A 14,253-nucleotide genomic window follows, 5' to 3' on the forward strand; every position below is an offset into this window, starting at 1 on the left:
CAGGGGGAAGGATCGTGAACACTCTGGATGCCTTTATGTGCGTCAATGTACCATGTATGATCAAAAATTGATCTTAAATCAAGGGGCTTTTCAAGTTTGTATGCTTGTTGAGCTTGGCAAAGCAGCAGGCAAGACATTTATGCCTTGAATCTTCAGAAATCAGCTTGCAGTCAAGGGGCTTTTGCCCAATTTCTGTTCGGGACTGTTTTATGCAGTGTTCGGGACTGTAAAAGTCTGATTTTTACTCATTTGGACAGCCAGGAGAGCATTTATTGCTATTGTACCTGCTGGTACAGATTTGGCACAGCTTTGTGCATGTTTTAGCATGGCTGTACACTGTTTTGAGTGACCAAAAGGTTCAAATTCAGCTGCTGTACTTGCCGGGACAGGTTTGGTACATCATTGGTGAGCACTTGGTACTGCTGTACAGTACTTTGGAGAGGCAAAAGAGCACATTTAAGGTGCTGTCCAAAATCTGCAGCAACCAGATTTTGGTGTTTTCATCACAAAAAGTGGGAGAAAAGTTGCATTCTTGCTTCCGCAGTGGGAGATAAAGCTTGGGAGAACATTTGTGAGCACTTTGTGTGCTTTGGGTGCAGTGTTTGCACATCTTGAGTGCAGTGTTTGCACATCTGCAGGGAGTCAGGCATTTACAGGTTGCATATTGCTATGGCAACCACAGGTGAGAGCTCTTCATTGCTTCACATCAAGAAGCTTGAAGGCTCGCAGAATTATGACATTTGGCAAACCCAGTGCTACAATGTGTTGCTTCAGAAAAAGCAGCACAAACCTATCAAAGAAAGGGGTGTGATGCCCGCTTCTCTTACAGCTGAAGAGTGGGAAGATATGGATGAGCTGGCAAGATCTACTATCATGTTGTCTGTGTCAGACTCATTACTTTTCAGCATTCGTGAAGAGAAGACAGCTTGGGGAATGTGGCAGAGATTGCAGGACTTGTATGCCCAACAAAGTGCCTCAAGCAAAGTGTATTGGTTGAAGAAACTCATAGGCCTTCAGATGAAGGAAGGGGCTTCTATGACAGCCCATCTCAATGAGTTTAATGGTATTGTCAGCCAGGTTATAAATCAAAAGTTGGCAATGGACGATGAGTTCAAAGCCACTTTTTTGTTATGCACTTTGCCAGAGAGTTGGGACACATTCAGGACAGCCACTAGCAATTCGCATGCTATGCTGTCATATGCAGATGTTGAGGGTGCTCTTCTTCAAGAAGAGATGAACAGGAAAAACAACTCTGTTGGAAAGTCCAATGCAATGAATGCACGTGGGAGATCCCAGCAAAGGGGGAAAAGCCAAGAAAGGGGAAGGAGCAAGTCTCGCTCCAAAAAGGATTTGGAATGCCATTATTGTGGCAAGAAGGGACACATTAAAAAGCAATGCTACAAATGGAAAAATGATCAGAAAGAAAAGGGAAAAGGCAAAGACAAAGAGAAGGATGAAGCCAAAGATGTAAAGCCAAAGGGCAAAAGTGGAGTCAAGATCGAAGAAATCAATGTGTCACATGCAGGTGGCAGTGAGGATGAGGTCCTCTTTACGTCTTCACTTGATGCCCATTCACTTCTTACAGGTGGTCATGGTATGCACTCATGGATCATTGATTCAGGTGCCTCCTTTCATGTCACAGGTTGCAGAGACTTGTTTGTCAGGTACACTGCTGGCAATGAAGGAGTAGTTTATTTGGGTGATAACCATGCATGCAAAATTCTTGGCAGAGGTGATGTGAGGCTTGTATTTTCAGATGGCTCACAGCTTATGCTCCATGATGTCAGGCATGTGCCTGAGATCAAGAAGAATCTGCTTTCTACTGGACAGCTTGATGATGCTGATTATGTTACCACATTTGGTAGTGGAAAGTGGAAGATTAGTAAGGGCTCACTGGTTGTTGCCAGAGGCTCTAAGGTGGACACTCTTTATTTCATGCATGCAGGTGTTTGTCACCATGCAAATGTAAATGCAACCGAGCTGCCGGAAATCTCTATGTGGCATAGCCGGTTGGGACACATGAGTGTCAAGGGAATGGAGCAATTGTCTCGTTTGGGTTACTTGCCTTCTCTAAAGTTTTCAAGTTTTCAGTTTTGTGAGCATTGTATATATGGTAGGCAACTACAGTGCCCCCACAAGAAAGCTCTTGGACAGAAAGATGCTCAGTTAGAGCTTGTGCATACAGATGTATGTGAGATGCCTCAGCTTTCTTTGGGAGGGGCAAAATATTTTGTGTCTTTCATTGATGATGCCACACGCAAGGTGTGGGTTTATCCTCTTCGTTTGAAGAGTGATACATTCTCAGTGTTTCAGAAGTTTGTTGCTCTTGTTGAGAATCAAACTGGCAAAACACTGAAGGCTTTGCGTTCCGACAATGGTGGAGAGTACATGTCCAAACAGTTTCAGGACTTTTGTGATGCTAAAGGCATCAAGAGGGAGCTCTCTACTCCTTATGATCCTCCACAAAACGGGACAGCAGAGAGGATGAACAGGACCATTCAGGAGAAGGTCCGTTCTATGTTGTCACATGCTGCATTACCTCATGGTTTTTGGGCTGAAGCTGTTATGACAGCCGTACACCTTATAAACAGGTCACCTAACACGAGGCTTGGTGGGAAAGTGCCAGAAGAAGTATGGACAGGAAAGCCTCCGTCATACAAGCACTTGAGAGTGTTTGGTTGCGTTGCGTACGTGCACATACGCAGGGAAATGCGCACCAAACTTGATCCCAAGTCTCACAAATGCATATTCCTAGGATATGGTGACAGAGGTGAAATGGGGTATAGACTTTGGGATCCCATGAATAGAAAGATCATACGCAGCAATGATGTCATTTTTGATGAAACATGCATGTATAAGGAGCCTGCAAGGCAACAGGAGCCTGGCAGAGTCATCTTTGATGATGATGGACATCATGGACAACAACAAAGGGCTGTAAATCAGCCATTACAGCAGGAAAACCAGCCCTTAAATGGTGCTGAAAATGGTCCAAATGGACAGCCAGATATGGCAGAAGATATCCCTATGGATATACCACAGTTGGAGGATATACCGGGCATGATTTTTCAGCCTTATGGCATGGAACAGGAGCCACCAATGGGTGATATGCAGGCTGGACAGCAACCTGCAAATGATGGTCATTGGGTACGGAGGTCCACTAGACCCTCCAGAGCCCCTGACAGGTTTGTTCCAGGGGTTGACTACTTGATGCTAACTGACTGTGGGGAGCCCTCATGTTATAAAGAGGCTTTACAGAGGGCAGACAAGGCTCTATGGGAGCGTGCCATGAAGTCAGAGATGGATTCTCTGCATAAAAATGGAACTTGGAAGTTGGTGCCTTTGCCTGCAGGCAAGAAGGTTTTGCCATGCAAGTGGGTATACAGGCTCAAAGTTGCACCAGATGCAAAGCCAAGATACAAAGCCAGATTAGTGGCTAAGGGCTTCAAGCAGGAATATGGTGTGGACTTTGATGAGATCTTCTCTCCAGTGGTCAAAATGACCACACTTAGAGCTGTGTTGGCTTTGGTTGCGCATGATGATCTGGACTTAATTCAGATGGATGTGAAGACTGCTTTTCTTCACGGTGATCTCCATGAGGAGATATATATGCAGCAGCCAGAGGGTTATGCAGTGAGTGGAAAGGAGAAGCTTGTATGCAAGCTGAAAAAGAGTCTTTATGGGCTAAAACAGGCACCACGAGAATGGTATCATAAATTTGATACATTCATGAAATCACAGAAATTCAGGAGAAGTGACATAGATCACTGCTTGTACACCAAGAAAGCTTTGGATGGCAGTCTATTGATTCTCATTTTGTATGTTGATGATATGTTGATTGCCGGGAAATCTCGTAAAGAGATGGATGCTTTGAAGAAGAGGCTGCATGAAACCTTTGATATGAAGGATTTGGGTGATGCTAATCACATCTTGGGTATGCGGATACTTCGGGACAGAAATCAGCATGTGTTGTATTTGTCTCAGAAAGAATACATTGGCAAAGTCTTGCAGAGGTTCAATATGGACGGGGGGAAGAAAGCTAGTACTCCTTTGCCTCCATATGTGAAACTCAGTGCTATGGACAGCCCACAGTCAGATAGAGACAGGGCTGATATGGCCAAGATTCCGTATGCTTCAGCTTGTGGCAGTCTCATGTATGCCATGGTTGCTACTAGGCCGGACATTGCATTTGCAGTGGGAGTGGTTTCTAGATACATGGCCAACCCTGGCAAGAAGCATTGGGAAGCAGTGAAAGGTGTCATGAGATACCTGAAGGGCACACAGGATTTGTGCATTTGCTTTGGCAAACAGGATGCATTAGTGCATGGTTACACGGATTCGGATTATGCCGGTCATCCAGATAACCGGAAGTCTACTACCGGTTATGTCTTTACATTCACAGGAGGTGCTGTGTCATGGATATCCAGGATGCAGAAGTGCACAGCCTTATCTACTACAGAGGCCGAGTATATTGCAGCCACAGAGGCTTGCAAGGAGGCATTATGGCTATCTCGGTTAGTGGTTGATTTGGGTTATACAGGGGATATTCCATTGTTGCATTGTGACAGTCAGAGTGCCATCCAGTTGGCAAAGAACCCTGTCTTTCATGCAAAGACGAAGCATGTGGATGTGAAGTATCACTTCATCAGAGAGGTGATAGAGAACAAGCAAATTCAGCTTGTTAAGATTCATACGGATGACAACCCGGCTGATCTGTTGACGAAGAGTTTGCCTCCGGAGCGGTTTGCTCATTGCAGACACTTGATGGGCATTGGATGAGGCCAGTTTCAGCCTTGATATGGCCTTGTATATTATCATGTACATGCTGATTTTTCTTTTCCTTTACTTAAGGGCACTTTGCCTTTAAGTGGGAGGTTGTTGGGGTAAAGGCGTTATGCCCACCCTTATAGTGTGTACAAGCCCATAAGTTATAGTACATAGTACACTTAGTACTTTTAATGTACTAAGTGCACTATGTGTACTAGTGCAATATACATGTGTGATAGGGGAGTCACACTCTCATGCTTTTCATGAGTTGACTTATCCCCACAACTCTCTCTCTCTCTCTCTCCCTTGCTTCTCTGTGTATGTCTCCCATGAATGATCTCTAAACCCTAATTTCAGGTTTTCTCCCCATCAAGGCTATCCCACAGCCTCTTCCAGAAATCTGGGAAAAACTGAGGAGGGAGGCCTTGGGAATGCTAGTGTCCTGCTGCTCCTAACTTGTGACATCTAGATCACGAGAAAATACTGGAAGCTTTGGTGGTCGGTCTTGACTCTGAAATCAGCCCCGAGAGGGTAATGTTTCCATATTGTCAAGGCATGAATTACAACTAGGAGCTCTTTCTCACAAATGCCTAGAGAAAGCTCGGCATCATGTAATCGTTGGCTCTCAAAATCCACATGCCCCTCTTGATTTAGGACAGCCCCTATGCAATTTCCACATGCATAAAGCTCCACACTGTAAGGCTTTTGTAAGTGTGGAATCGCCAACACCGGACCACTTATGAATGCATCACTTTCTATGATTGTCCATTTAAAAATAACCTTCTTCTTAGTCAGCTCATGCACAGGTGAGGCAATCCATGTAACAAGTCTAATGAACTGCCGATAGTATGAGCATAATCTATGATTAATGTAAGCAATAAAGATTAACGCTAATGATGATTAATGCAAGCGTTCTTGTGGGTTGACTACCATGAGTACATACACGTACCTAAAAGGTGAGTTTGGGCATGTTCCTGGATTCATCTAGGTATATAATTCAGTCGTATTAGCGGACATGCAGATTTCGCATTGTGAAGTTTTCGTCCGAGTTGCGGCCAGTTGATATTGTGCTTATTCTTTCTATCTTTAGCGGTGCATTTGCCCTATCAACTACTTATTTGCTATACTAATTCTTTCTATTTGCTACTTCCCTTAGTGCTAGGCTTCATTATGACTGAGTCTGCCTTGCATCTCCGGAGGTTTGACAGAAACTCAGTACCAAGGGCTGTGTGAATATATGCTCTTATGTGTGTGTGTGTGGAGTGCGTGTGTGAGAGCATATCTTGATACAGAGTTCTACACCCACTATTGGGCACTGATGACGTTAGTGGGGATGTCGTAGTATCTAGTCCATACTATGCATAATGGAGTTGATAGTTATATAGTCTTGTGGGCTGACTACCATGAGTATATAACATGCACGTTCCTAAAAGGTGAATTTGGGCATGTTCCTGGATTCATCTAGGTATATATATTAACGCTAATCACATTCTCATGACATAGAGAAGTAGAGAGGAGGAGAGAGAGAGAGACTCTTTACCTAACCTACTCCTACTATATATTACTGATTGAATGAGTAATTACAACGATTGTCATAGATCCAATGTAGATCTAGACTATGAATACTATGCTTGAACTGTCTTCCTCTGTGCGTTAATGGAAAACGTTGATTTGGAGATGTATTTGGTTGATTCAAACTTCTAGATTGCATGTCCTTGGTCTTGGCTCTACAATCTCTGTCTTTTTTTTAAAATGGGAAAAAGATCCTATTAGTTAACAAAAAACTACCCTCGAAGGGCTAAATATAACCACGAAGGGCTATATACGCACTCGCCTCCATGTATGAGGCGGGGATCAAAGAATCAAAAGGTGGAGAAAGATCCACTTGCCCTTCGGGTGGCCGCTTTATGAAGAGAAGGCTATCTTATACAGGGGGAGGGAGGGAATAATCACACAGGTGGTCTGTAATGCCAAGTGGCATCTATTTGTGAGAAAAGGGCCATGCCGCCAGAGCCCCAAGAAAGCTTCCCGCCGCTCCCGCATGCGGTCAGAGCCACCCTGCATCTTTTCCCATTGACCGCGGAGGGTATGAATGATATCGAGCCAAATGCTCCTGATGGACTCCGCAGGTAGAGTGTGAGTGCCTTCGAGGCTTCACTGCATCGAGCTCTCCAGATGTGCTAGGTTGCAATGTTGCCATCTTTGGCATGAACCTAGAGTCCAATGATTAGTACAAGGGCTACTGCCGAAATGTGAAGGTGAGAGACCTGAAGGGCTAGCCCTCTACCTTCCTCCTCATAAGCCATGACAACCTCAGCCTCCGTGGCCCAAGCGGCAATGTCCCATGAGATGATATGGGTCGAGGTCCTGTCCATCGTGAAGATGCAGAGAATTGAGTGTCAAACCTGTTGAGCCTTCGAGCAATCCAAAGACAATGTCGCTGAGACTCCTGAGGGTGGCCACACCTCGGACAAACTGTTGGTCAACCGTCGATGGCCAACCACGTGCCAATCGCCAAACTCCTGTGTGCCAACATCCAAAGAAAGAGGGTAATCTTTTGAGGCCGAAAACTGACCCAGAGCCTCTTCCAAAAATTTGAGAGAAACCGCTATGAGAGGCCTTGTGACTGCCATTGTACTGTTGTGGCCAGACTGCCCTAAACCTCAGGCATCTGGATGCTGCGGCCTAGCCGTGCGGTGTAATCTTTGTCTTTGAATGATTATGAATGACCCATGACCTGCCTTTATATAGGAAAGTGATATTAGGTTGGTTTTCACTTTTTAGGCCATTAAAATTCATAAAAAATGTCATAAAATGTGTATTGTGCCCATAATATGTCCCAACCATTGGTGCATGTCTAAGGCACCTATAAGGCCACCAAATTGGCTCCAAACTTCCCATATAAGACCTCTAACTTTACCCTTAAGGAGGCTATAAGGAATAATCATGTCTACGTGGCACCGGATTAAGGTGTGCACATGAGACAAAGTGGTCTCACAGTGTCCGGGATCTTGGGTATCTTTGTTGAGCTTTGCTTGGATGTTTTCCTTTTATGGAAGGGCACTTTGTATGGACATTGAGCAGTTGAGGACATGCAATGCAAGTGGGGGAGAATGTGTCACACCTACGAGTATGCAAGGCACATCCAGACATCAGATAGCAGCTGCCAGGTAGAGTCACAGACAGGGACCTGTCCTCACTGATTGCTACAGGTGGTTGACAACAATACTATTGGCCGACCAAGAGCATTGGTGCACATATATACGTGGGTAGCCAAATGGTCTTTCTTATTCATATGCTTCCTCAGTGTTGGTAGACACATCTTGTACTTGAATTTCAGTTGTATTACTTCTTTCTTGTACATAACATAGCGTAGTAGTTTAGGACTCGTGTGTGTTGTATGTGTGATGCCGCTGCACCCTCCTTTCTATCTCTAGAAAACCCTAGCACATAGACACAAGTGTTCCCTATGTGCGCATGCCCATGCGCACGTGCACGTGCAGAATGTGTTTATAAGAGTGCTTAAAATGAATTTCACCTTTGCTTTACTTATTTTGAGACGTATGAGGGGACATCTTATGTAGTCTTTGTCCAAGCTGTAGCCAGCCGGTTTATATTGTTTCTTTCTATTCAAAGTGTTGTTGTCACATGCACCCGTGCACACTTGTTCATCAGCAGGACCCTGTAGGGATTTATTTTGTCGTATGCTGTGACCCCATTGTGAACCCTAGTCTAGGGTCATGTCAGGCACAGGAGCTACGTCGGTATGTGTTACTAAAACCACTCGGAGAACAGTCGCATGTACGTCATCCTAGGGTAGTAGTCTATAGCAAGCATGTAGAAGTATTAGGCATCATAGGCATTAAGGGCTTAGGTTTAGCCTTAAGGCCAGCCTTAGGTGGGCTCCCATATGGGTTGTCGAGCCACAAAGGGCCAGCCATGGGCTTTAGGCCCAGTCGGCCAGCATGGAAGAGGCCAGTTGGCCAGCAGAATAGGCTTACAGCCGCGTGTATGAAAGCACCTGCATAAAACATTATCTTCAGCTTGTTGTGGGCTTAGGTCAACAGGCTGACAACCTACAGATAGCCGACTTATTGTAGGTGTGCGCATATAAGCTGCTTCAGTCCCATTCATTTCAGCATCTCACTCTTGCATAATTCAGCACTGAACAAAGCAGTTACCAGAAGTTACCATGTGTGCCTAAGTCCCAGGACTTGTGCATGAATGTCTTCAGCAGATCACCCTCAGCATGCTACAATCCAACTTCCAAGGCAGCCAGAAATATCTTCAGCAGATCACCCTCAGCGTGCTACAATCGAACTTGCAAGGCAGCCAGAAATCATCTTCAGCATTCAGCCATTGGTCCTGCATTCCCTCAGCAGATCTGGATGTACATATTGGCTCCCGAAGTCGCTTCTAAAGTGCCTTCAGACTGCATGATGGTTCAGCTGACGTTTGATCTTCTTCGTCCTTCTGTTTGGCCTTCCCATGGTTCTTGGTAAAGTCTGCATTGTAAAGAAGTTATTGTAAAGAAGTTCTCCAAAGTAATAAAAGCAAATACTCTTGCTTGCCTCTTGCAAGAGGGAGCCCTTAAGTGGGTAGCTGGGACCCCATCTAGTGCCGACTCTCCAGCTTCTATCTCTACATCTCTATCTCCTTGTTCAAGACATAAAGTGGATTGCTAAACTCACTCAAACATAAAGGTATAAAGAAGGCCTTGCTGTGTGTTACACGATCGTACCTGTTGCTTGTTACAGTTGCAATTCGCTCAACTAGCTATTGTGTGTGTGTGTGTGTGTTGTGCATGCAGGCTCTGTAGTGCTTGTCTTCATCATGACCGAGTCTGCCCTTCATTTTTGGAGATGTCCGGATTTTCGTCTCCTGAGTGGTGGGGAGCTATCTGTTTGTAGGAAGGTGTGGGTGCTTGCATTACTATGGTCTATACATTCATGATAGAAACTGGTCTATATGCATTCAGGCTCTGTGTCTTCATATATACATACATCATACAGCATACACATTCATGATAGAAACTGAGTTTTATGGTCTATCTATATAGAGCTGTCTACTAAGGTGACATTTCTTTTATGTATGAACCTACACCTACTGTTGGGTGCTGATGATGTGAGTGGGGATGTCATAGCATGTAATCTATGCTATGCATGATGGAGTTGATGGTTTAAAGCTTTGTGAGTAGACTTTTATGGAATCAAGAGCACATTTAGGTTTTTGTTAAGTTTGGGAAATAATTTTAAGTCTCCTTTGGTATATATGCGGGTGGGATACCTACATTGTCCGTTTTATCATGATATTTGTTGCTATACTTGTGTATGCATGTCTGCTTGAATGCAGTTTTCTTTTGGGAGGGTTGGGGACATGCACATTCGAATTGATGTGGTTTCATTCTGCCAGAAATTTGCAGCAATTAATGGAATCTTATTTCCAGGAGGCAGTGCAAGCCTGCAAGATGGTCCGTTCTATCAAACAGCAGAAAAGCTCTTCAAGGTTTGATTCAGAATTCTTCATTTTCTAGGATTTTGTGTCATTTATGGACTATTTATAGTGGACTTATATGTGAGGTATCGCTTAACTGTTGTCAGAATACTTCAGGGAAATATCATATCTAGACATTGTGTCTGTTAAAATTCCAATGTGGAGTTATAATTAGTTGTGGATTTATTTCCATAATTGTATGGTTTTAGCTTCAAAGTTTATTTGTATTTGATGATTGTGAAATGTAAAGTGCATCTATCTATCTCTCTACATGTATGTGTATCTGTGTGCGCGCTTGTGCATAGTGTGTGATTTACTTTAGAAAAGAGTAATGAATGCAGTCACTTAGTGTGATTTTGGCTTGATTTGCTATTTATACATCAAGGTATGTGTATATGTACATGTATACATACATGTATGTTGTATATATGTACATGTATGTGCAGGACCATGATATGCTGTATGATGTATATATGTACATGTATGTACAGGACCATGATATACTGGAAAGGTTTTCTACCAAGGCACAGGTCTCACCCCTCTACATTGTTGTTTATATACATTTTTTAATTTCTCATTTCTTGTATCTATATACAGATGGCTTTGGAGGAGAATGATAAAGGAGATCACTTCCCAGTATTTGGAACGTGTTTAGGATTTGAACTCTTGTGCGTTATTGTTAGCCAGGCATGCATTCTTGTATATACTCTTTTTTCTGATGCACATGTGTACTAAAACTAAAAGAATACGCAGAGTTGTTTATATATGTGCAAAAGTTATTTATTATGTTTAACTGAATGCCATAACGATATCATCTATAGGACCATGATATACTGGAAAGGTTTTCTGCTAAGGCACAGCCCGCACCCCTCTACTTCAAGAATGACTGGTCGAAACAGCGTAACATGTTCAAATGGCAAGGACTCTATGCAGTTTGTTTTGTGTGAATTTCTTTGATGTGTATTGCTTGTCATAGTTTACATTGAGATGCAAAGTTTAGCTTGGCACAATTCAGAGTAATGTATAAACCTCCAAATTCACTTCGGAGATAGATGCTCGCACTAGAGTCACAAAATATGTACTTATTATATTATTGTGTGCAGGTTTCCCTCGAGAATTATTGAAAAGCTTGGCACAGAGTGCCTTGCAATGGAGAACCATCAAGTAAGCCTGCGTTACCAAGCTTACGCTATTTGTTGGAAACCTCTTCTTCATGTGTAAATCAATCATATTCAATTATAATTCTTTCTTTTAGTTATTAAAATGTTTTTTCTTTCCAGTTTGGTATTTCCCCACAAAAATTTACTGCAAATGGGCTGCTTTCAAGCTTTTTTCGAGTGCTAACAACCAGTCCAGATAAGAAAAACAAGGTATTGATGAAAGATGCGGTTTCGATTATGCATTGTCTTCATGCAATTGAAATGTAGATTTTCCAGTGAATGTTAGGATGAAAAAAATAGGATGATTTACTTCACAACAAATAGTGCACCCTACTCATGTATATCTTTACCTCTACATGCAACCTGTGTGATGAAACACGATTCTGCCATCCTGATAAGTGAATCTCAAAAGTGTCAATAAATCGCAATAAATCCTTTCTCTGTCAGCGTGAGCAATTGGTCTAAGTATTGACTTATTTTGGATGAGAGCATGCCAGATTGAGCTCATGTCCTAAGCCAAAGGTCACTCTATTTTGCTCCTGTTTGGTCAATATGGATGTGTGGGGTACGTGCTTACAAACTCTTCATGTGAGCTGCGAATTTCATAGAGGAGCCATAGTAGTCTCTATCTGTCCTCAACCGTCTCTCCCAATTGATGGACCCCGATGCATCTATTTGAATTCACACACACATACAAATGCATATTGCATTTCAAAACGACGGGTAAACTATACACACGCAGGCACGCGCACATTCGCAGATGTGTGTATAAAAGAGAGAGAGAGAGAGAGAGAGAGAGAGAGAGAGAGAGAGAGAGATTAAGCGTCTACTAAAGACCCAATGGGCCTATGAGTCCAAAGTGATACAATAATGTCCATGGCATATCTCATTATGGAATGGAAAATAACACAGAAAGAAAACATAAACATAGCTATCTCACTTGGGTGATACAAAACTGTCCATTGAAACTCATCATGGAAATGCCAAGAACAAAGAAACATGAGAGCAGCATCAGCTCCGAGTAGATGGTATACCACTCTCCAAATTATCAAGCATGGGGCTAATGAGTATGGCCGAGAGGTCTCCCTCAGCTATGTCACGTGGAAAGGTAGCTCGATGGCGGTGGAGCATATCCTGGAGTTGGAGCTGATGAGGTGATCGTGGCCAACGGGGGGGCCGGGGGCGTCGGGCACGCTGGAGTGCGGAGGCTCGGTCCGAGGTAACTCCTCTCGGGCGAGGTAGGTCCGGAGCAGCTCGTGGAGGGTCCACAAGATCCACTATATCAGGGTCCTCCACCTCTTGGGTCCGGAAGAAACTGGTGATGGTTGGTTGGCGAGGGAGGGGGCGGGGTAGCTGGGGCCGAAGCTATCTCAAGAAGGTGTCCCTGTGTCTGCGGAGCTCAAGCAGGAAGAGGCCTAGGCAACGCTAGTCCTGGATGTTAATGATCCTGGAGAGTGGACCAAATCCCTCACGAAATGGATAGTGAAACCTCCCGCGGATCTCATGTAATGCTTCTCCGTCTCAACCTCTGTGTGACATAGTCGGCAGATCCTCTCCTCTCTGGGTCTCCGTATGAGCTTCCCGGCTCTGAAGATGCGCTCAGCTCTACCTGTCTCCACTATGAGGCGGTGGGATGAAACCCGTATCTGGCCAATCGCAATCCGCATGGCATGGGACATGTGAACACTCAAGTAGCCCAGTTGCTAGATGAATCCATCCTTAGTGAGTGTGAGGAAGTGATCTCTCTAGAAGTGCATCTTCGTGGGGAGCTCCGAAGGTGTGATCCATGTGCAATGGGTGTAGAGGCTGAGAAGATCTAACTGGATAACCCGGTTGGTATCCTCGTGAGAGAGCCGGAGAAAAGGGGAGTCCAAACTGTACTGAAGGTGAAACTCGCGGCGGTGCTCGGGGGACTAGGGCCTTTGACATACTTGTTGATACCATCAATGCATATTAAAACATTTAAAAGCTGGACAAAGCATCCACAAATGTTGAAAATGGAGCTTGCACATGTGACACCGCATAGAGGCCCGAATGGGCCGACCCCCCCTTGGAGTATTTTATTACCCAAGGAGAATAATATCATGTACAAGCTTTGAGGGCCTTACTCTCCCACGGGAGATATCGGATTATCCATATACAAATGCCATAACACAGCCCAACACGAGGCTACCAAGCCGGAACACAGGCTGTAGAAATGCCAAGCCAACAATATAATCCATATACCTCCGTGTGGGTACTGATTCTTCCCCAAAAACCACGGGTCTTCATGCAATAGAGCTGGTACAACAGGTTCAGCTGTACAGTGGCTGGTACAGCCAGAACAATGGCTGGTACAGCAGGTACAATGGCTCGTACAGCAAGTACAGCAAGTACAAGGGCTGGTACAGCCAGTACAAGGGCTTGTATAGCCAATAGAGTGGCTGGTACAGCAAGTACAAGGGTTGGTACAACAAGTACAATGGCTAGAAATCATAATAAATGATTAAATACCCTTGCCTTCAATATTTCTTTGCGATGGAAGCCTCCAAAACAGTCCCCAACAGCCGGTATTCTTCATGGGCACCCTTAAAGAGAGAGAGAGAAAGAGAGTAGCCATCATTAGGGCAGCTTGTAACGGTGGTAGAGGCTAGTGTGCAGCAAGAGAGCCTCCATTAATGAAGAGAGGGGGCTCCAATTTATAGATTTGGGCCTCCCATGAGCTAAAATGGCAAGAGAAGGCTACAATGACAAGTGGAGAGCCACACAATACTTGAAGTGACAAGTGTGAGGCCACTTGTCTCACTTTGATCCACTTTTTAACAAGTGTCAGGCCACTTGTCTCACTTTGGTCCAC

General features: G+C 44.2%; 1 protein-coding gene across 9 annotated transcripts in view; it reads left to right on the forward strand.

The window, feature by feature from the left end:
- Nucleotides 1-14,253, forward strand: part of LOC147615247 (gamma-glutamyl hydrolase 1-like) — a 125,375-nt gene that overhangs the window by 59,861 nt on the left and 51,261 nt on the right. For 4 of the 9 annotated variants that reach the window (XM_086779308.1, XM_086779305.1, XM_086779314.1 and 1 more), the window contains 6 exons: nt 10,177-10,269; nt 10,749-10,781; nt 10,855-10,944; nt 11,079-11,173; nt 11,361-11,421; nt 11,538-11,627. In XM_086779308.1, coding sequence (XP_086635434.1) covers nt 10,177-10,269; nt 10,749-10,781; nt 10,855-10,944; nt 11,079-11,173; nt 11,361-11,421; nt 11,538-11,627 — 462 coding nt within the window. The remainder of the gene's footprint in view (nt 1-10,176; nt 10,270-10,748; nt 10,782-10,854; nt 10,945-11,078; nt 11,174-11,360; nt 11,422-11,537; nt 11,628-14,253) is intronic. The other 5 variants (XM_086779310.1, XM_086779313.1, XM_086779307.1 and 2 more) reach the window with 3 other exon arrangements.

Source organism: Cibotium barometz, chromosome 40, assembly GCF_041138505.1.
Source record: "Cibotium barometz isolate CiBa-2024 chromosome 40, ASM4113850v1, whole genome shotgun sequence".
Taxonomy (NCBI): Eukaryota; Viridiplantae; Streptophyta; class Polypodiopsida; order Cyatheales; family Cibotiaceae; genus Cibotium; species Cibotium barometz.